The sequence below is a fragment of the Heptranchias perlo genome, chromosome 16, assembly GCF_035084215.1.
Source record: "Heptranchias perlo isolate sHepPer1 chromosome 16, sHepPer1.hap1, whole genome shotgun sequence".
Lineage (NCBI taxonomy): Eukaryota > Metazoa > Chordata > Chondrichthyes > Hexanchiformes > Hexanchidae > Heptranchias > Heptranchias perlo.
This window is the reverse complement of record NC_090340.1, coordinates 51,877,806-51,899,914: the sequence shown is the minus strand read 5'-3', so window position 1 is coordinate 51,899,914 and position 22,109 is coordinate 51,877,806. Positions and strand designations below refer to the sequence as shown.

At 39.5% G+C, this 22,109-nt stretch overlaps 1 protein-coding gene across 1 annotated transcript in view; it reads right to left on the bottom strand.

Annotated features, from left to right (window-relative positions):
- Window positions 1-10,580: 10,580 nt before the first annotated feature.
- LOC137333359 (hepatocyte nuclear factor 4-beta-like) overlaps window positions 10,581-22,109 on the bottom strand; it is a 49,226-nt gene continuing 37,697 nt past the window's right edge. Inside the window, exons 8-10 of the mRNA XM_067997509.1 lie at window positions 19,593-19,829; window positions 12,751-12,873; window positions 10,581-12,431 (exon numbers count right to left, since the gene is read on the bottom strand). Coding sequence (XP_067853610.1) covers window positions 12,292-12,431; window positions 12,751-12,873; window positions 19,593-19,829 — 500 coding nt within the window. The 3' untranslated portion in view covers window positions 10,581-12,291. The remainder of the gene's footprint in view (window positions 12,432-12,750; window positions 12,874-19,592; window positions 19,830-22,109) is intronic.

Below are 22,109 nucleotides of genomic sequence, written 5' to 3'. Positions count from 1 at the left end.
AAATATTGATGCTACCTATCTCAAGTTTCAGTGCAATGAGGATTTCATGGCACTACCAGACTAAAGTTTTTCTGTGTGATGGTTGAAATGTGGATGATTTCACAGTGGTAGTGGTTTGTACTTCCAGAAGGAAAAGCAAGTGTATTCGTGGAGGAGGAAAAAGAGGGCCAGACGTCTTCCTGGAAAGAAATTTATCAGCCATGGCTGAAATTCTTGGATGTGTCAAAGGAAGATATGAGGTTCAAGCTCGGTAGAGAGGTCAAGTTGGAGCTGTGCCAAATTGTGGCTATGTGATCTGGAGAGATCCGAAATAATTCCAACTGCTCTGTCTATGGCTCTTAAAGTCACAGCAACCATTACTTCCAAGTAACCATTTCCTTCTAGGTGTAAAGAAGTGATTTTCTGGCATTTGCCAAGGCAGAAAGATAACCAGTATTCAGGAGGTGACCACTGCCCCATAAGTTTGGCAAGTTCATTAATTTTTCTAGGAATAAACAGGAACATGGCAAAGATTTTATAAAATGGCTGATTTTGTCAGGGTATAAGGTGTGGTGAGACATGGATACTGCTAGTCAATCCACTTGCAACCTCAATTGTGAAGAGGTTTGTTCCCTCAAAATGCAGGTGGGCTATGATGCCCATAAGAAATTCTCAGATAATTGCCAGGCCCAACATATGACTTGCTGCCTAGTTACCTGAGCAAGGCAACCAACTGCAAAACTGGCCTTTGGGTACCCTAGTTGTTCATTAAAGTTGACATTTGTGACACTGTTAACCAACTTCCAAATGTCAACCAGGTATATAAATCACAGGAGTCCAATTGGCTCATCGCACCACTGCTGGCTCTCTGCCTATCCTATTCTTTCCCCATATCCTTTAAAAAAATTTCTTTATCAAATATTTATCCACTTCCCATTTATGAATTCTACTTCCACCACTGCTTCTGGTAGAGCATTCCACGTTCCAACAAGCCTTTTGCTTTAAAAATATTATCCTATCCTCTCCTGTTGTTACTTTGAGGATCATAAAATCATGCCCTCTAGTTACCAACTAGTAGAAATAATTATTCCCAATGTGCCTCATCAAAACCTCTCATAATTTTGTACACTTCTGAGAGATCTCCTCTTAGGCTCTTTTCATTGGAATAAAGATTGAGTTCCTCTAGGCTCTGCCAATAACTAAAGCCTCTCATCCCTGATATCATCCTAATGAATCTCTTCTGTACTTTCCCCATAGCCAGGACATCTTTCCTACAGTAAGGCACCAAAGCTGATCACAATATTTGAACCACGGTCTAACCAATGATTTGTATACATTTAGCATTATCTCTTTGCTTTTCTGCTCTATACCCCTCTTGATAACCTAGAATCTCTATGAACTTTTGTTTTTACAGTTTTATCAACTTTTACTCTTGTTTTTAATGGTCTGTGTATTTGAACCCCTAAGTCTCTTTGCTCCTCTACTCTTTTTTAAATTTTTACTATTTATATATATATATATATATATATATATAGGTTCACTCTCTACCCCAATCTACTAACTTGCCTACGTCCTGCTGAAGTCGCTTACACTCCTCTTCACAGTTACCAAATTTTGATAATGTGCCCGAATATATTGAGAAGAGCAATAGTTCCAACACAGACACCTGAAGGATACCATTATGTACTTCCTAAAATCTGAAAAACATCTATTAACCACTACTGTCTGTTTTCAAACTTTCTATCCGTACTTTAGTACCATATACCCTTAGTTACTGAAGCAGCAATTAGCTACCTATGATGCGAGGCTGTTGATTTTTTTCATCGTGTGCCATATAATCTTGCCATCATACTGGAAATCCTCTTGAACTATCGGTTAGGGAATTTGCGAGTATTTACAACCATTGGCAAGATTAGGGAAACATACTGAGCAACATTTGTTCTCCTGCCACTGTGACCTTCATCAATTGTACTGTCTATGATCACATTTTATAAAACAATCCATCAAATGCCCAAGAGTCTGCATGTACATCAGAATAATAAGAATCACCCAATACATCCCTGATTCTGTCAATCATTCATACGACTAACTGCTATTTGTTTCCATGTTAAAAGAAAAATACCCATTATAACATAGACACTGTTGTAACTATCAAACAATTTGTTAACAGTTACAATATGTACATGTCCTTATTTAAGTTTGTTTTTTTTATTCTACAAAACCTTTCTAGTATTACTTACCAAATGCTTGTATGTTCAAGAATGGAGCAGAGCCATAGAACTTTACAGCAAAGAAGGGCACCATTCGGTCAATCATATCTGTATCGGCCCTTTGCTAGAGCAGTGTACTGCCTGCTCGCTCCCCATATCCGAGTGGTTTCCTGTGGCAGCAGCACCAATAGAAGGGCTCACATCCAAAAGGGATATGTGTAATGAAGGAAGGATCAGTAGCACACGATATATGGACATCAGGCCTTAAACTGCCTCAGTGGAGGCTGACGTCTTCGGGGCAGGGGTGAAGACGACAACAACAACCTGCATTTATATAGCGCCTGTAACGTAGTAAATCGTCCCAAGGTGCTTCACAGGGGTTATTATCAAACAAAATTTGACACTGGGCCACATAAGGGGATATTAGGACAGGTGATCAAAAGGTAGGTTTTAAGGAGCATATTAAAGGAGGAAAGAGAGGTTTAGGGAGGGAATTACACAGCCTAGAGCCTAGGCATCTGAAGGCACGGCCACCAATGGTGGAGCGATTAAAATCGGGGATGCGCAAGAGGCAAGAATTGGAGGAGTGCAGAGATCTCAGAGGGTTGTAGGGCTGGAGGAGGTTACAGAGATAGGGAGGGGCGAGGCTACGGACAGATTTGGAAACAAGGATGAGAATTTTAAAATTGAGGCATTCCCAGATCGGGAGCCAGAGTAAGTCAGCAAGCACAGGGGTGATGGATGAACGGGACTTGGTGCGAGTTAGGCTATGGGCAGCAGAGGTTTGGATGAGCTCAAGTTTATAGAGGGTGGAAGATGGGAGGCCAGCCAGGAGAGCATTGGAATAGTCAAGTCTAGAGGTAACAAAGGCATGAATGAGGACAAGACTAGACAACATTGCTGTAGTGGTGGGGCTTTATGTCATCACAATCAAATAGCTGACCTGCAAATCAACGTACATTGTTACATACATACTGAAAGATATCTCTTACTTTTGCCAAACCCTCCCTTAGTTTTCCAGTATTAGCTAATCCTGGACTCCACTCCACTTAGAGTTGACCCCATTTTCAATACAGCCTGTCAGCATAGTCTGCAACTGTGACCAATGTTGTTTAGTTCTCAAGTCATTGAGAATCCTCTGCATGAATCATGGATGACTATCTCTGTGCCATGGACTCTAATTCAATCATTCTGTTATCCAGAGACTGTCCCTGAAATGAATCCTGGCCATGAATTTATTTTAGACAAAACTGTTATATACTATTTGGGGAACAGTCATCATAATATCATTCAGTTTAGAATAGTTATGGAAAAGGACAAACAACAATCAAATGTGGAAATACTAAACTGGAGGAGGGCTAATTTCAGTGAGTTAAAAAGGGATCTTGCCCAGGTGGATTGGAATCATAAATGAGCGGGCAAAACAGTAATTGAGCAATGGGAGGCCTTCAAGGAGGAGTTGGTTAAGGAACATTGTGTAGACACATTCCTATGTGGGGAAAAGGAAGGGCATCCAAAGCTAGAGCTCCCTGGATGACTAAAGATAGAGATTAAAATGAAACAGAAAAAGGAGGCTTATGATGAACGTAAGGTTCATAATACAGTAGACAACCAGGCTGAATACAGAGGAAATCTAAAAAAGGGAATAAGAGGGGCAAAGAGAGAGAATATGAGAATAGATTAGCGGCTAACATAAAAGGGAACTCAAAAGTCTTTTATAAACGTATAAATAATAAAAGGGTAGTCAAAGGAAGGGTGGGACCGATTAGGGACAAAAAAGGAGATCTTGTGGAGGCAGAGGGCATAGCTGAGGTACTAAATGAATACTTTGCATCCGTCTTCACTGGAAAAGAGGATGCTGCCATTGTAGCAGTAAAGGAGGAGTTAGTAGCAATATTGGGTAGAAGAAAAATACATAAAAAGGAAGTACTTAAAAGAGTGGCAGTACTCAAAAAGTAGAAAAGTCACTCGGTCCAGATGGGATGTTTCCTAGGTTTCTAAGGGAAGTAAGGGTGGAAATTGCGGAGGCTCTGGCCACAATCTTCCAATCCTCCTTAGATGTGGAGATGGTGTTGGAGGACTGGAGGATTGCAAATGTCACATGCCTGTTCAAAAAAGGGGAGAGGGATAAACCCAGCAATTACAGGCCAGTCAGCTTAACGTCGGTGGTGGGGAAACTTTTAGAGACAATCATCCGGGACAAAATTAATTGGCACTTAGAAAAATATGGGCTAATAAATGAAAGTCAGCATGGATTTGTTAAAGTGAAATCGTGTTTGACTAACTTAATTGTGTTCTTTGATGAAGTAAAGGGAGAGTGTTGATGGGGTAGTGCAGATGATGTGTATATGGACTTTCAAAAGACGTTTGATAAAGTACCACATAATAAACTTGTTGGCAAAATTAAAGCCCATGGGATTAAATAGACAGTGGCAGCGTGGATACAAAATTGGCTAAGGGACAGAATGCAGAGAGTAGTGGTGAACAGTTGTTTTTCAGACTGGAGGGAAGTACGCAGTGGTGTTCCCCAGGGGTCAGTATTAGGACCGCTGCTCTTTTTGATATATATTGATGACCTGGACTTGGTATAGAGGGTATAATTTCAAAGTTTGCAGATGACACGAAACTCCGAAATCTAGTTAACAATGTGCAGGATAGTAACAGACTTCAGGAGGACATAGACTGGTGAAATGGGCAGACATATGACAGATGAAATTTAATATACAGAAGTGTGAAGTGATACATTTTGGTAGGAAGAATGAGGACAGGCAATATCAACAAAATAGTACAATTTTAAAGGAGATGCAGGAACAGAGAGACCTGGGGCTGCACATAGACAAATCTTTGAAGGTGGCAGGACAAGTTGAGAAGGCTGTTAATAAAGCCCAGGATCCCAAACACCTTTCTTAACAGAGGCAGAGTACAAAAGCAAGAAAGTTATGCTAAATCTTTATAAAACACTGGTTAAGCCTCAGCTGGAGTATTTTAGGAAGGATGTGAAGGCCTTTGAGGGGGTGCAGAAGAGATTTACTAGAATGGTACCAGGGATGAGAGACTTCAGTTATGTGGAGAGATTGGAGAAGCTGGGATTGTTCTCCTTAGAACAGAGAAGGTTAAGGGGAGATTTGGTAGAGGTGTTCAAAATCATGAAGGGTTTTGATAGAGTAAATAAGGAGAAATTGTTTCCGGTGGCAGAAGGGTCGGTAACCAGAGGACATGGATTTAAGGTGATCGGCAAAAAAGCCAGAGGCGACATGAGGAAGCCTTTTTTTACACAGTGAGTTGTAACGATCTGGAATGCACTGCCTGAAAGGGTGGTGGAAGCAGATTCAGTAGTATCTTTCAAAAGCGAATTGGATAAATACTTGAAGCGAATAAATTTACAGGGCTATGTGGGAAGAGCAGGGGAATGGGACTAATTCAGTAGCTTTTACAAAAGAGCCAGCACAGGCATAATGGGCCGAATGGCCGCCTCCTGTGCTGTACCTACTATGATACTTGATATTAACAATTTTTCCCATTTGAATAAGAAGATATTGCTGGAATTGGGATTGGGGGTTGGGAAATTATAACTGCACACAGAATTAGCAGGCCCGCTTGAGGGAAAATACAATGGGTATTGATAATGTCGCTCTATCATTTACTAACCTAAGGAGAAAAGTCTTTGCTTATAATTGCTAAATCAGTAACAGTCCTTGAGATTTTTATGATTTTTTTTGTTCCTCAATATTTTCAAGTTAGTGCTTTTGCATCCACATTATTCTCTTTGGTCACGAGCTCGGACTGCAGAGATATGTTATACTGTACTAACTTGCTGATTTTCTGATCCGCTCGAATGATGCAAGAAGCCTCACCCAACCAGTGTTTATCTTCATCCTTAAATGGTCTGTCTGAAATTGGCAAATTTATAAAACTTTCTGAAGGAGAAAATACCCAATGCTATAATTTTTACCGTCACACAAACTGATTTAGTATCCTGCTGAATGTTAACCTTAAATAAGGTATGATCATAACTGACTGCATTACACATTTTCCTTAAAATGCACTGTAAGTGAAACGTAGACTGCATTGCCTTCTTCCTGTGCTTCACTGATTTTTGGTGCTTGTTAAATGGGTGATATGCTCAGACCTAATTTCAAACTTTAAAAAAATATCCTCACCTCCCTGAAGAAGTCTCAAAATGTAAGCAATGGACGGCATATTGTGTAACAACTTTGGTGGCAATAGAGGCTCACCCCTCTTAGCTTCAAAATATCTCGTCAGCTGACTGACTTTGTTTTCACAATATATTTTCTCCTATTGTCTCTGGGGTATAGTTCCTTGGTGTCAGAAGCCCTCTAATACCTCACCCAGGTGGCCATGCTTCACCTGCAAGCCTAGGCAGTGGGCCTTGCCAAGTTATTCGCCTATGTGGGAGAGGGAATCGCAGCCAAGCCCAATACTGCTTCACCTGATTGTCCACACTCATGCACTTTCCAGAAGGGTTCACCGGATAGCCATCAAAAGTAAGATACCCTAGATTCACCTCACACTTCCCTCCCCATTCCTGATGCAGTATTTTGCACTATTTCTTTACTAAAAAGAAGGATATTGGAGAGGAAGTGAATCTTAAAGTGGTGGAGAGAGAGTTATGCAATGAATATTAAAAGGAATATTTTAGATAAATTAATTAGGATAAAGGAAGACAAAGTGCTATGGCACAACAGGAGACATCCTAGGATCCTGAGGAAGCAAATTGCCACGGCCCTAGAAATTGTATCTCAGGGCTCCGTTGAGCACAAATCTCTGCTGGAAGACTGGAGAGTGGCCAACGTAGGACTCATTTTTAAAAAGGGAAACAGAAATAATTTGGATAATTATAGCCAGTTAGTTTAACATCTGCGGTCGGGAGAATTTTAGAGCTTCTAATTAAAGATGAAATTAACATGCCTGGGATTTTAACCCCCCCTCGCCCAGGTGCACGAGAGGGGTTAAAATTTGAAAACTCTAGCTCCTGGCTCCAACCCGCTGCGCTCTCACACCATAATTTTTATGATGGCCAATCATGCAATTGACTAGGCTCCCACTAAAGGTAGGCGGGGGACTACTTAATATTCCAACTACTTAATATTCCAATGTACTTAATATTCGATGTCATCGGGCCACGACATGATATTAACTTTTATTTTGATGGAAAACTAGATAGCCAGTCTTTCAGCCATATGATAATTTTAGGTTTTAATATTTTAATATCTGTTATTTACAATAGAATATTCTTGGGAATGGAAGGGAGGGTTTTAATGAAAAGATGCTACAGTGTTCAATTTCTGAAATACTGCACTTCAATTTCTTTAATGTTAAATCACAGAGAAGTACAATAATAAATTGCTCTTAAATATCAGTGATTATCCTAACTTTACTTTTAATTGTTTCTAATTACATTTATGTTTACATAGCAACTGTTGGCATAGATATTTAGAATTTAAAATCTGTTGCAGTTTTATATTAAATACAATTGCTGTAATAATATATTGCTATATCAGTTACAAGGAATCCATCTGCATATTTGATTTATATTAAAATTGCAACCTTAATTACAATGCTAATTGTTAGTATTTTGGTCGATAATGGTGCCTCCACTAACAGTTCAGTTGATTCACTTTGATTAATAAAGCTATTTACATGACTTTCTGTCACTGTGGTGAAGATATCTTTGCAGTGCTGCTTCTGTGAAAGTAGTTAAATTAGGTAAAGTCAAATAATGCAGTTGGTGCAAATTTTCCCTCATTAATTTTCTTCTTGAGTTGAAGTTCAGGAAAGATGGAACAGGCTGGGGCTCTTTCCTCTAGAAAAGAGAAGACTGAGGGATGACCTGATAGAGGTCTTTAAGATTATGAAAGGGTTTGATAGGGTGGACATAGAGAAAATGTTTCCACTAGTGGGGAGTCCAAAACTAGGGGCCATAAGATAGTCACTAATAAATCCAATAGGAAATTCAGGAGAAACTTCTTTATCCAGAGTGTGGTTAGAATGTGGATCTCGCTATCACAAGGAGTAGTTGAGGCAAATAGCATAGATGCGTTTAACGGGAAGCTAGATAAACACGAAAGGGAAAAAGGAATAGAAGGATATGCTGATAGGGTTAGATGAAGAGGGGTGGGGGCCAGCTCGGGTGGACCATAAACACCGGCATGGATCTGTTGGGCCGAATGGCCTGTTTCTGTGCTGTAAATTCTATGAGGGAAGTGGAACACTTTTTTCATTTTGTCACCCAGTATTGGTATCAAGCTCTTCTTGGTAAGGTAAAGCTGATTCAGGGACAGAGTACAGCTCCCTTTACTTGATCTCAACAAAAATGACTTAACCCATCTTCATAAGAGCACCTTCTGTTGCACCAATGTGAATTTTTCCACTTCACACACCAGCCCATCATTTTGTCCCTCTGAGTGAGATTGTCAGTTAGTGTCCATTTTGTGCTGTGACTCCATGACCACTGGTTATGGAGTTGAGATTGCACAAACCCCATTCCCGTCCGTTCACGTAAAGTTCTTACAGCCGACAGAAGAGGCTTTCATGCCATCAATCGTTTAAATCAGATTGTAGGAATCCATACTGCAATGGAGGTGAAAGGTCACTGTCCAACCCATTGTCTCATTCAGTATTGTTTACGATTTGATTTGAGGTGGTGTCAAATGTGTGTCCTTTATTCTGTATACATACCATTACAAATATTGTTAAAAATAGTGAACTCATATTTTTCCATTTCATTTTGTTTTTGATGATACTGAGCAGTTAATATTCAAGGTTGCGATTGATATCCAGCGGACATTACCACCATTGTAACAACAGAACTCTTCATTAGTTCCTGCCATTGTGCTGCCTCCCTTTCATATTTCAACCCATCACCAACTAGTTGTAATGATGCAGCTTTTCTCAGTACAGTATGCTGGTCTAACTTTAAAGAAAAAAATTCTCTTGTGTTACTTTTCTGTTGATAATTACTTTATAATTTTACTAAATATTTTGATGGTTTGCCAGTTCAAAACATTTTATTGTTTAAGCCAGAGATATGAATGCAAATGCAAATCTAGACTACTATGATTATGGAGTGTTGTATGATTAAATCTAAGTGTAGGTTTATACTAGTTAAGACACTTGAGATGTTTGGATTTATGTAGAAATAGTTTAACCTTTTCAGTGTAAGTGATTCTGTTCATAGAATGTTTTCATGAAAATCAAATTGCTTTCAAAATAAAAGAACTCCAATGCACAAACCTTTTGTGTCTAAATGTTTCAGCTGGTGCCAGATGATGTTCCATTGTAGATGGAAGAGCAGCTCAAATCTCGAAGTTCCTACTAAGCTTTAAGTATATGTATTTTCTAATTATGAATGTTTTAATTTAGAGTTTGCTACACATGCATCCTAAACTGCTTACACAAGGCTTTGGGGGGAGTTTTAAATTAACTATTGATATGGAAACACAGCATCATAAGAATATTTGTGTTCCTGCAGTGTTTTTGTGTGAAGACTAAGTTAAGGTTAAATAAAAGTGGTTTATAGAGGGAAGTGTAAGACACTGATACTTCTGTGTCAGGTCTAGAATGTAAAGTTCATTTAAAGTTTTTACATTTTAATATTTATGTTGAAGAATTCATTAAGCAATTTTTAAAAATCCTTTAAAAAATAAAAAAATATATCATTTAAATTTTTTTTTAAGTAATCCGATGTTTCTAACTTGAAGTTGTGGGTAAATGAACACACTCTGCCTTCATTAAATCACAGTCCCTAGGAGAGGAGAGTTTGCATGTTCAAAGAAGTGTAAAGTATAATAAATCTCTCATAATAATGAGATTTCCCATCATTAATATAAAAGGTTAGGAGCCAAGATCCAGTAAAATCATAAAAGAGATGACATTAAAATTCAGAATGTATGTAATGAGGGTGAAGTGTACTTGGTGAAGATAGTTTCTGGCCTATGTGATATTTTAAACTGGTTGTTTTTAATTTCTTTCTGACAGGAGTACTTAGGTCTAGGTAAAGATCTAACTAAAGAATTAATATCAAATGTATTTTCCATTACAGCCCTTGCAATAGTATATATTCTTGTTTTTATAGCAATATTTGAGGAAGTTGGCAGGTGAGAGTACAACTTAAATAGAGAAAATGGTCATCACTGAGTGAACCTAAGGCAATAATCTCACCTATGGCTTTAGGTGATATAACCTGCAAGAGCCAAGCTCATAGTTTATAATGTCATTTGAACCCCAAAATGAGATTACGATCTCAAATTCAATCTGGGATGTATATTTTTTTTGTTTGATGACAAACATTCTCTGTGCATATCACACAGGCCAAGGCATTCTTCGTTGTTGATGATAATATCCACACTAAAAGATTGTGAAACAGTCACTGCAAGTTTATTGAGAAATAAATTACAGTTTCTTGCTGGAAAATAGCATCGTCCGAGTATGGCTGTATTGTGAAGGTTGCCTTTAACTAGGCAATTCCATTTATGAATAGGGAGGGATTTTTCTCTTCCTGCTTTTCCTGTCTTATTTCTCTTTCTCCTTTTGCTGTCCCTTTTCTCCCCACCTTTCCTGAAAGCTCTGATTCCTTGCTGGGGTAAAGTTCCACGGATGCTCTTCACTCTTCAATAACTTGCCTAACTTTTCTCATGTGGGAGCTTAACCAGTGAGTGAAGCAAGACCATTTGATCACAAGGTGTTCCTGGTGTGTATGACTATGCTACTCACATCCTTAAGTAGCTGAACTATTTAGAGAGCCCAAGGAAGTCCTTAATGAAATTGTTAGCTACAGGTATTGTTGTCTGTAATACAGTGCCACCACAGTGGATGATTCTACATGACTTGTATACAAAATGCTTTTTGATTTTCATTTTTATTAACAAAGCACTGAAATATATTATTGATGAGAAATAAGATTGCCACAAATGCTGTGTACTCCTTCAACTATATTCTTTTATATATTGCTGTTGCATTGCCTTGAACTTACTGATTCAGGGACAAACTCTTAGAAGAAATCATTTGTATTTTATCCTGTTTGGCAAACTGAGCAATGTCAGTGATGTGATGCACAAAACTTTCTCCAAACAAATTATAGAAAACCTCAATTTTTAGATTTCTTAAATAGTACAATATAATGGCCTGGAGTTTACTTCATGGGCTCAATTTAGAGGTTGGACCCGAAAATGTGCTCAATGTTGTGCAAATTCAGCCGATGTCAAGTTATGCTCAAATTTCCTGCCAATCTCATTAAAAATACGCCCAAACATAAAAACGGGCATAAATCAGCATAAAGAATTAGAGCTCAGGGGAAGTGTCGAACTCACACCGTATGTTTCTTTTATAAGTATGAAAATTAAAAGTTTCAACTCATTTAACCATCATTCATGCACATTAGGCACAGCATGTTTTAAGAATCTGCAATCGAGGAAGCTTTTCAATTTTTAATGTGGCTTATACTTATACCATAAAATTCTATTGAAAGAATCAGAAAATACAATGCAGATCACTGTGAGGATAAAAAAAAATTAAATGTTGAAAAAATTGCAATAAACATTAGAAAAATGACTGTTTCCTGAAAATCTGGTCATAATTTTAAGAGCCTCTGAGCAAGTGCAATCGTATATGAGGCTCTGTAACATGGGTCGGGGCCAGTTTTATGGGTGGAGATGCATTCTGGCTGAGAGATCGCCAGATGGCCATAAAAGTTTGAGGAGATTTGGACGTTTTATAGTTACAAGCGTATCTCACTTACGGCCAAAATTCTGCGATCTTTTAAGCTGCGTAATTGATTTGCGCCCAGGTTACGTGTGCCTCCGGGCGCAAATACGAAGGAAATTCAAGGCCACGATCTCTAATGGTGCATAAACCTATTCAATTTTGTTGCATACTTTTGACTTCTGTACATATTAGTGATGTGTAAAGTGATATTAATACTTGACTCTTGATCATTCTGTTTGCAACCACAGTATATGACAGCTCAAACACATATTTCTATTTTGCTTCAACAAATTAAATGGCAGTCGTGTTTTGCAGAAGTGCTTGCAGTAAGTTGATATTTCTGTACACAAAGACATATTGGAATTACATCCATTTTTTTCTACAGTATTTCCTGCTTTGGAATGATGATTTGAGGCAGCATACGTGCAGAGGGAACCTGGATTTGGGCAGCAGGATGCAGTTTATATTCCTCGTTTCCAGAACCAGAAGATGGGGATGGCAGTGCAGTCTCTGGTGATGCTGCAAGAAACATAGACATTTTCAGGATACAGGACTATTTTGCTGAAACCTACAAAATGGTTGACTATTTTCTCCAGTATAATTTAACTAAGAATATTTCCTGCAAACATCAAAAACAAGTGTTCAGATTGAAAACCTTGGTTTGCCTCAGATAATATCATGTGCATCCATATAAAAGTATTAACAATATCTGCCCCTAGTTATCAATAAAATTGAAGTACAACAGAATTCAAAGCATACACTAGTGCTACAAAAAAGAGCTCTGGATACTTTAAAAAAAAATGATATGACTTTCAAAGCAATTCTTTGTAAAACTTACAGATTTGAACATGATGGATTGCTGAGGACACACCAGCAGGTAACACTGCATGGCCACCTAAAGGATCGTGAGCCAGACCAGAATGTCCAGAATGCGGATACTGCGCTACCTCGGTTGTGGATCCTATGATGATATGAAGGTTACATAGCAAAATCTTTACAAAGAGAGAAGCAAAGCTACCATATAGGCTTAGGTAACATAATGAGGCACATGAAAGTCACTGTTAGGTGGTCGTTCCTAAGACATCAGGATGGTGACCACATTTGCTTTACTTTATTTTGAAGTATTCACCCATGGCTAATTTAAGGGGGGAAAAAAAGTATAAAGCCCTGAACCTAGACAGAGTGCTTGAGCTCACTTTGAGTAATGTTAGGTGTAACTATCCGAGCTGCCACATACCGACAGAGTGGGCCAGTTTCAATAGACTGTGGAAAGAGCCATCTGATGGCTCAATGGATTAAGAGAGTATGTGTAACTGAGTCATTCAGACCTGGAACATCTCAGGTTGGATCTCCAATCTATACTGAGTTAGTTTGATCTCAGCTGCGATCACTGTATGGATGCAACAATTGGATTGAGTGGCTAGGAAAGGGGAAAAATTAGGCAGGATTTTTGTTCCTGAATGCTTCCTGGTAACACCTGTTGGAAAGTAAGTGTCTGCGACTGTCAAGTGGATATTGGATTAAGCTTGATTGTAATGTCCTCCACAGCTGAATGGCCTGCTGAAAATGTGTGGGCACCAATTGAGTGAGCTACCAGTGAGTGGCTGGTATCAATAGAACCATACTTGTCGCTAGTCGGAGAGGGGGAGAGAAATCATGAGGGAAACGAGTCTAAAATCTGAGATATACCCTGATAATATCTCTGGGGCCTGTAATATGGTAGGATAAAAGAGCTGGAGGAACTTCAGGCATCTGTTTCACACTACTCTTGCTCATATCTGGATTTATTTCAATATGAAACAGCTTATTGCATGGAGAAATGAAATTTATGGGGCACTTTTCCAGGTTTACGCTGCCAGCAGGGAGCCTCAGTCGCTGGTCATGCATATCAGGAAATCGTGGGCAGCACACCTATTATGTCCTGTTATGTGTAGCCAGCAGGCAAAGCTCTTTGCTGGAAGCATAATCTCGGATTCAAAACATGTAAAAATACAAGTTGTCTGCCTAGGGTTTCTCTTTTGCCTTGAGTTTGGAGTTAGACAACTGTAATCACGGGTCTGGAGTGACTATAGAATGTGTCTTTGAACAGCAGCTTTATATATACATCCAATAAGGAGGGCAGGATAGTGATTAATGTCACTGCATTGATTTGTTTTTGTGTGCCCGCATTACTCTGCTCTTTAGGTCTACTGCAGGTTCTTGGGACTGATTAATGTAAGTATGGATCAACTAAATGGACAGTTCGTTTTGCAGTACTTTACTTGTACAAAGAGTATTTTCAAATTTGGGCGGTGAATTTTGTGCTCATCAAGTTTAAAAGTGTCAGTGCTGAGAAGTAGAACATTTTTTCTACTTTCGTCACGCAGTCTTAGCACCAAGCACCCACACGTCAGGTGTGATGCAAAGTGTTTTGTTAACAAGTGATATATTGAGCAATCTGTCAGAGACTGGTTCTACCGTCTGAAAAGTCTGCAACTCAATTCAAAAATGCAAGCTATAAATAAAGGTATCTGAAAGCAATTGCACTGAGATAATGGTTGTGGAGAATAATAAGTGGCCAGCCTGTTGCCTGTCGTATTCCTGGAAAACTATAAAGGGAATTCATTTCTCTGTCCTTTAAGGCATACAAACACAATTTAACAAAAAAAAACACGAGTTGGCATTTTAATTGCCAAATCTTGTATATAAGTAAGTGCATTTACTTCCCCAAAGATAATGTCGTATGAACTCTTTTTGACAAGGTTGTGAATGGCAAATTCAGGAGGCCAAAAAAGTGATTAAAGGTAAGAAAAATTTAAATCATAGAATAAATGTTACATGTATTTTTACCTGGAATTAGTTGTTAAATAAAACTGAATTACTTTCTTGGAAACTTGCTGGCTTGAACATAATAATTATGGTCTAACAAAATTAGACCATAAATGAGTCTCTATTCTGAGTGGAGTCTCTTGTAAAAATGTTCACTGTTTCAAATAATGTTTTAAAACTCTAGTCGATTTCCTGCGGTGTTGCACATGAAGTTAAGACCAAGTGTAGTCTTCAGGTGAAATTGGAAATAATTGGACCAGTGCATGCAGATATAATTCAGTTCCCATTTTAAAGTCATACATTCTGCCCTTATTTTGAAAGAAAGAACTTTCAAATATAGTGACTTTCACATTCTCAGAATGTCCCAAAGCACTTTACAACCAATGAATTACTTTTGAAGTGTAGTCACTGTTGTTATGTAGGCAAACATGGCAGTCAATTTGCACACAGCAAGGTGCCACAATCAGGAATGAGATGAATGACCAGTTACTCTGTTTTCTGGTGGTTTTGTTTGAGGGATAAATGTTGGCCAGGACACTGGGGCAACTCCCCTTGCTCTTTTTAGAACAGTACCTTAGGATCTTTTACATCCACTGGAAGGGGAAAATGGGGCCTCAGCTTAACATCTCATCCAAACTGTTCCATGACAATGCAGCACTCCCTCAATACTGCAATAAAGTGACACCTAGATTATGTGCTCTAAAGTGGGACTTGAACCCACAACCTTCTGACTCAGAGATGAGTGAGCTACCACTGAGCAAAGGCTGGCACTTTATATAATATTTTGATTTTATATGATAATTTATAATTAAATTACAAAACATACAACAATTTGCGAATCAGAGAGATAGGGTTGGTTGTACCATAGGAGTATCTTTGCAGTACAGCCTGAAAAGCTGGGCGACGCAAAACTGAGGTGTTATAGCACCACCACTGGTGGGAGGGTGTAATTACAATGTGACAAGTTTACATAGGCAGTTTTTATTGCGAAGGAGGACTTCGGAATTTATCATGAGAAAAGTTGACATCAGGAAGTAAGGTCTTGTAGACTGGAAATGCATGCAGACATAAGATTTTTAATGTATTAAGGATAATATATCTTTCAAATTGTTTTATTTCGTCTCCCAGTTCATAGAATCATAGAAAATTTACGGCACAGAAGGAGGCCTTTCGGCCCATCGTGTCCGCGCTGGCTGAAAATGAGCCACCCAGCCTAATCCCACTTTCCAGCACTTGGTCCGTAACCTTGTAGGTCACGGCACTTCAGGTGCACATCCAGGTACTTTTTAAATGAGTTGAGGGTTTCTGCCTCTACCACCCTTTCAGGCAGTGAGTTCCAGACCCCCACCACCCTCTGGGTGAAAACATTTTTCCTCAGCTCCTCTCTAATCCTTCTACCAATCATTTTAAATCTACGCCCCCTGGTTATTGACCTCTCTGCTAAGGGAAATAGGTCCTTCCTTTCCACTCTATCTTGGTCCCTCGTAATTTTGTACATCTTAATTAAATCACCCCTCAGCCTCCTCTGTTTCAAAGAAAACAACCCCAGCCTATCCAATCTTTCCTCATAGCTAAAATTCTCCAGTCCTAGCAACATCCTTGCAAATCTCCTCTGTACCCTGTCTAGTGCAATTACATCCTTCCTGTAATGTGCTGACCAGAACCGTATGCAGTACTCAAGCTGTGGCCTAACCAGTGTTTTATATAGTTCCAGCATAATCTCCCTGCTCTTATATTCTATGCCTTGGCTAATAAAGGAAAGTATTCCATATGCCTTCTTAACCAGCTTATCTACCTGTCCTGCTGTGGACATGAACTCCAAAGTCTCTCACTTCCTCTACACCTTTCCACATCCTCCCATTTATTGTGTACCCCCTTGCCTTGTTTGCCCTCCCCAAATGCATTACCTCACATTTCTCTGGATTTAATTCCATTTGCCACTTTTTTGCCCACCTGACCAGTCCATTGCTATCTTCCTGCAGTCTACAGCTTTCCTCCTTATTATCAACCACATGGCCAATTTTTGTATCATCTGCAAACTTCTTAATCATGTCCCCTACATTTAAGTCCAAATCATTAACATATATCACAAAAATCAAGGGACCTAGTACTGAGCCCTGCGGAACCCCACTGGAAACAGCCTTCCAGTCACAAAAACACCCGTCGACCATTACCCTTTGCTTCCTGCCACTGAGCCAATTTTGGATCCAACTTGCCACTCTCCCTTGGATCCCACGGGCTTGTACTTTTTTGACCAGTCTGCCATGTGGGACCTTGTCAAAAGCCTTGCTAAAATCCATGTAGACTACATCAAATTCACTACCCTCATCAACCCTCCTTGTTACCTCCTCAAAAAATTAAATCAAGTTAGTCAGATATGATCTTCCCCTAACAAATCCATGCTGACTTGATTACACTGTGGCTTTCTAAATGACGGTTTATCTTGTCCCTCAGAATTGATTCCAATAATTTGCCCACCACCGAGGTTAGACTGACTGGCCTGTAATTACTCGGTCTATCCCTTTCTCCCTTTTTAAACAATGGTACAATGTTAGCAGTCCTCCAATCCTTCAGCACCACACCTGTATCCAGTGAGGATTGGAAAATGATGGTCAGAGCCTCTGCTATTTCCTCCCTTGCTTCTTTTAACAGCCTGGGATACATTTCATCTGGCCTTGGTGATTTATCCACTTTCAAAGATGCTAATTCCCTTAATACTTCCTCTCTCACTAAGTTTATCCCATCCAATATTTCACACTCCTCCTCCTTAACTTCAGTCCCTGCATCATCCCTCTCCTTTGTGAAGACAGATGCAAAGTATTCATTAAGAACCAGACCAACATCTTCCACCTCCACACATAGGTTACCTTTTTGCTCTCTAATACCTCTTGCTCTTCATGTATTTATAAAATATCTTTGGGTTTTCCTTGATTTTACTTGCCAATATTTTTTCATGCCCTTTCTTTGCTTTCCTAATTTCCTTTTTAATTTCACCCCTGCACTTTTTATACTCCTCTAGGCTTTCTGTAGTATTGAGTTCTCGTTGTCTAACATAAGCTTTCCTTTTCTGCCTTATCTTACCAATCTTATCTTACCAGTTTGCCAAACCTTCAAATTGTACAGCTATTGGGATTCACCAAAGCAAAAATACCAAAACCATCACAATTACTTGTAATCTTTGTGATGCAGTGTTTGCAGTAACGTATGGTGGGGATTCATGTTTTGGTAAATGCAGCAGATGTTGTTTATTTCACAATATTAATAAGAAGCCGTTTATGTCTGATTTTAACCTTTATCATTGAAATTCTGCTTCAGTATTCACTTGCTGAATAAGCAATATAACAACTGTTGTGACAAGCTCGAACTTAGGTAAGGCTGGTAATTAGACATCATTTACTGCATGTCATATAAAATAATATTGATAGCACTACATAACACTTGTAAAAATAATTGGGTTTTGCTATAAATCAATAAGGATATAAAAATAAAAAGTATATTGATTTTAATGTGCGTTGATATATAATTTTTACTCTGCTTAGGTATTCAAATTGTATGGATAAGTGAAAATGTAACCTCTATTATATGATTTAATTCACAGAAAATCTTGTGGATCTTATTCTGTCCTTGAATTTCTGTTTATTTTTCAGTGAGTTTTGGTAATGCACAATGCTCTATCTGTATGGAAAATATATACCATTCCTTCATAGAACTGATGTGGAGATGCCGGTGATGGACTGGGGTTGACAATTGTAAACAATTTTACAACACCAAGTTATAGTCCAGCAATTTTATTTTAAATTCACAAGCTTTCGGAGGCTTCCTCCTTCCTCAGGTGAACGTTCTTGTTTTCCAACAACATTCACCTGAGGAAGGAGGAAGCCTCCAAAAGCTTGTGAATTTAAAATAAAATTGCTGGACTATAACTTGGTGTTGTAAAATTGTTTACAATTCATAGAACTGATCATCCTGTAGAATAGGACTTATTTTTCATTTTTATTTTGATACTGTGTGCCTAAAATAATTATATAGAAAAGATCAGTTAATTGCCCTGAGGAATGTGTTGCTGATGGTGGGTTCGAAATTGGTTTAAGAGGACTTGAAATACATTTTACAACAGTGTAATTTCATATTGTACAGTGAAGAGCCACGCTTATAAAATTATGTCCATCTTAAGATAATCTTTCCAAAGCTGATCCAAATTCTAATTTTATTTCAATTATATCCAACAGAAGATGTTCTCCTTCTACAAAGAGTCTTTGATCAACATTCATCCTATTACATTCCTTGTACAGCATGCAGTTTGGATATGAATTCACCCAGAAATGTGGGTTACATTTAACAGAACCTGGTAAATATCTCTATTTCCAGCCCCCAGTTCTCTTTAAAATTCATAATTTTGAACTAAATTCCTCTTAAAAGAAATACTAGTGGAGTTAATATATATATATATATATTTATTTGTCTGTGTAAGCGCCTATCCATCATAAAACCTTTGAAGACAGAGGGGGTTCTCATTCTATCAGTTTAGGCCAGATTTAAACCTAGGTCTCAGAAGTGAAAAGTCAATGTCTAACCGATCAAGACATCCAGTCCTCATCTATCTCTTTTTAATCATCGATATCTATCGATTGTATTAAAGCTCTTGTGTATGCACCCATTTCCTGTCCGCAAATTTCACTTCCTGTTGTCACGATTGTCGGTCATACTTTTTATATCAACATTTAACATTGAAAAGGTCTATGTAATCAGTTATAATAGAAATTCTCCATGTAAACATATCCCTGTCACTCTGGCTGCGTGCCATAGCCACTAGATGGCACCGTAGCTCCTCTGACTAATAGTGTGTGTATAAAAATAAAACCTGTTTCTCACCTCCCAGGAGCATTTCCTGCAAAAGACTGTCAATTCTTGCCACTCCGAAGAGTCTGGCAAACTGAATCTGCTCAATCATCTGCCACGTGATGCTCTGCAGTGATGGAAGAAGCAGTAGAATATCACCGAATCGTCCACGTGAGTCATACTGCCGATCATTGATATAATCCTCCAGGTTGACCTGCACTTGGAATCGCATGTTTTTGATTTTTGCCGAATCACTTACACCCTTGCAATCTATAAAAGAAAAGTCACAGTAAGTTAACATTTCTGTATAAAACATAACGGGCTATAAATTGGGCAGCTTAGTGTCCGTTGTGTAGGTGCTACACAGACTCCTGAGGATCCAAAGTGGCGTCTGGAACGCACGTGCACATTTCTAACGTGAGGTGCGCTGGACGCCATATTGGAAAAGGCGTTTGCGCACGCGCAGATAACGAATGCCGGCACCATGTAAAATAGGGAGAATATGGGGTAGATCAGTGTGCAACGCTGATTTAAAGGGACAGATGCGATTTTGGAACTCAACGTTCCAGCCAACGCACTGTCTTAACCTCGCACAGTTGAACAGGTCGTAAACAGCATGGAGGACCCCCCCCACCAGTGCTATTTAAAGGGATCATTCAGGAGTTACAGGGTTAGTTGCTGAATTATTGCTTCTGGCTACTGTTGCATTTGTACCTGTTTTTGGAGGTCTCCTGTACTTGAATACCAGGACTAGGGAACATAGCCTAAAAATTAGAGCCAGGACTTTCAGGAGTGAAGTTAGGAAATGCTTCTACACACAAAGTGTGGGAAAAGTTTGGAACGCTCTTCTGCAAATGGCAGTTGATACTAGCTCAATTGTTAATTTTAAATCTGAGATTGATAGATGTTTGTTAACCAAAGGTATTAAGGGATATGAGGCTAGGAGTTAGGTCACAGATCAACTATGATCTCGTTGAATGTCAGAATAGGATCAAGGGGCTAATTGGCCAACTCCTGTTCCTACCTTCCTATGTTTCCTATAATAAAGTTTCAATACTCTACAGGGAGTGGGCTGGCTTGCTGTCAGGCAACAGCAAGGGCACTGGCAGAGTGGCAGGAGTGGGACAGGAAAGCTGTCATCCTGAGAGAGGACAACAGGTTCATGTTCCATGGAGCCACGGCCACTCCTGCCTCCTGTTATGCGCCAACTTCTCCTCCAAGTAAATGAGACCCGTGTCTGTGAGTGTCCTGCAGGATGTTTGGGTGATTTGCCTATCACGGTTGAATAGCTGCCACTGTGTGTGACCTGTGAGTTGTGGGTGCGTGGCTTGCAACAGTGGTAATGTGTAAAGGTGAGAGGAAGCATCTGATTGGAAGAGTTGAGTACTGATTGAAAGAGTTTGTTGGTTGGTAGGTGGGTGATGGGGGTGTAGTGTATGGAGCAGTGGATGAGGCTAGTGGTGCAGTTGGTAGGAGATGCCACTTGACAGTTGACCTCACTCACCTTGACCACTTGTGTCAAAGCATTGAACCTCTTCCTGCACTGCATCCATGTTCGTGGTGCTGTGTGCCTGGCATTGACTTCATCCCCTAGTGCCTCCCATTGTCTTTTGAGCATATGCCTGGAGGGCCTCTTATCCCCCTGCAATGTAAGATGCCCCTCCTTCTGTCCATCTCTTGCACCAAGGCCTCTAGTGCATCAGCAGAGAACCTTGGTGCATGCTCTCTCGCAGGCCTGGTACAAACTCAGATCAGCAGATTGGTGAGGTCTGGCATGCAGATTGGAAGATGTGGGATTTAGTAGTGCACAACCTTTATCCAATGTTTTAACATAACTCAACAGTTTGTAAACATGGAGACAGAACCTGCATCTGTGTTTTACGTGTGCGATGTCTGATCTCCGTTCAGACTCCGTGTGGACCCGTATCTTATATTTTGCATATTAGAGGTACAGGCTGCCTTTACGTGATGCTAGGCTCTCGTGCGATATCGGGGCCCCCCCTGCTGGTGAGTAGCCACTCAACAGCGTAGCTAGGCCTGGCCGCTAGCAGATATCAGGTTAAATCACCAGGCAGCATGAATGTTACGTGCTGTCTGCATCTCAACGATAGGGTGCAGATTAATCACGCATCATGATCCCCACACCCGGTTTCAGAGGTTATCCAATTTAACCCCCACTATGTTAGGGGTATCTGTACCTTTTGATGAAAAACTAAAACACACAGCTACAACAAAATTAAATCAGATGAGGGTCGTAATTAAAGGTTAAGAAAAGCCAATGGACCCACTGAGCTCATCCCTCTAGTACCCTAACTCTCCCAGCCTTGCATTCAGCTGCAATATGAATCTAAAGTTTGCATTTCTACTACCCTGCCTGGCAGATCAATGTGGATACTTATCACCTTTTTGCATGAAGAGATTCATTCTGAATATCTGATTCATATTTACTAGGACAGGTGACAATGAGGTATATTTTTGTGTTCACACACCAGGGTATGTTGGAGTAATGAATAGAGGAACATTGGGTGGGGAGATTGCACACCGATGAGA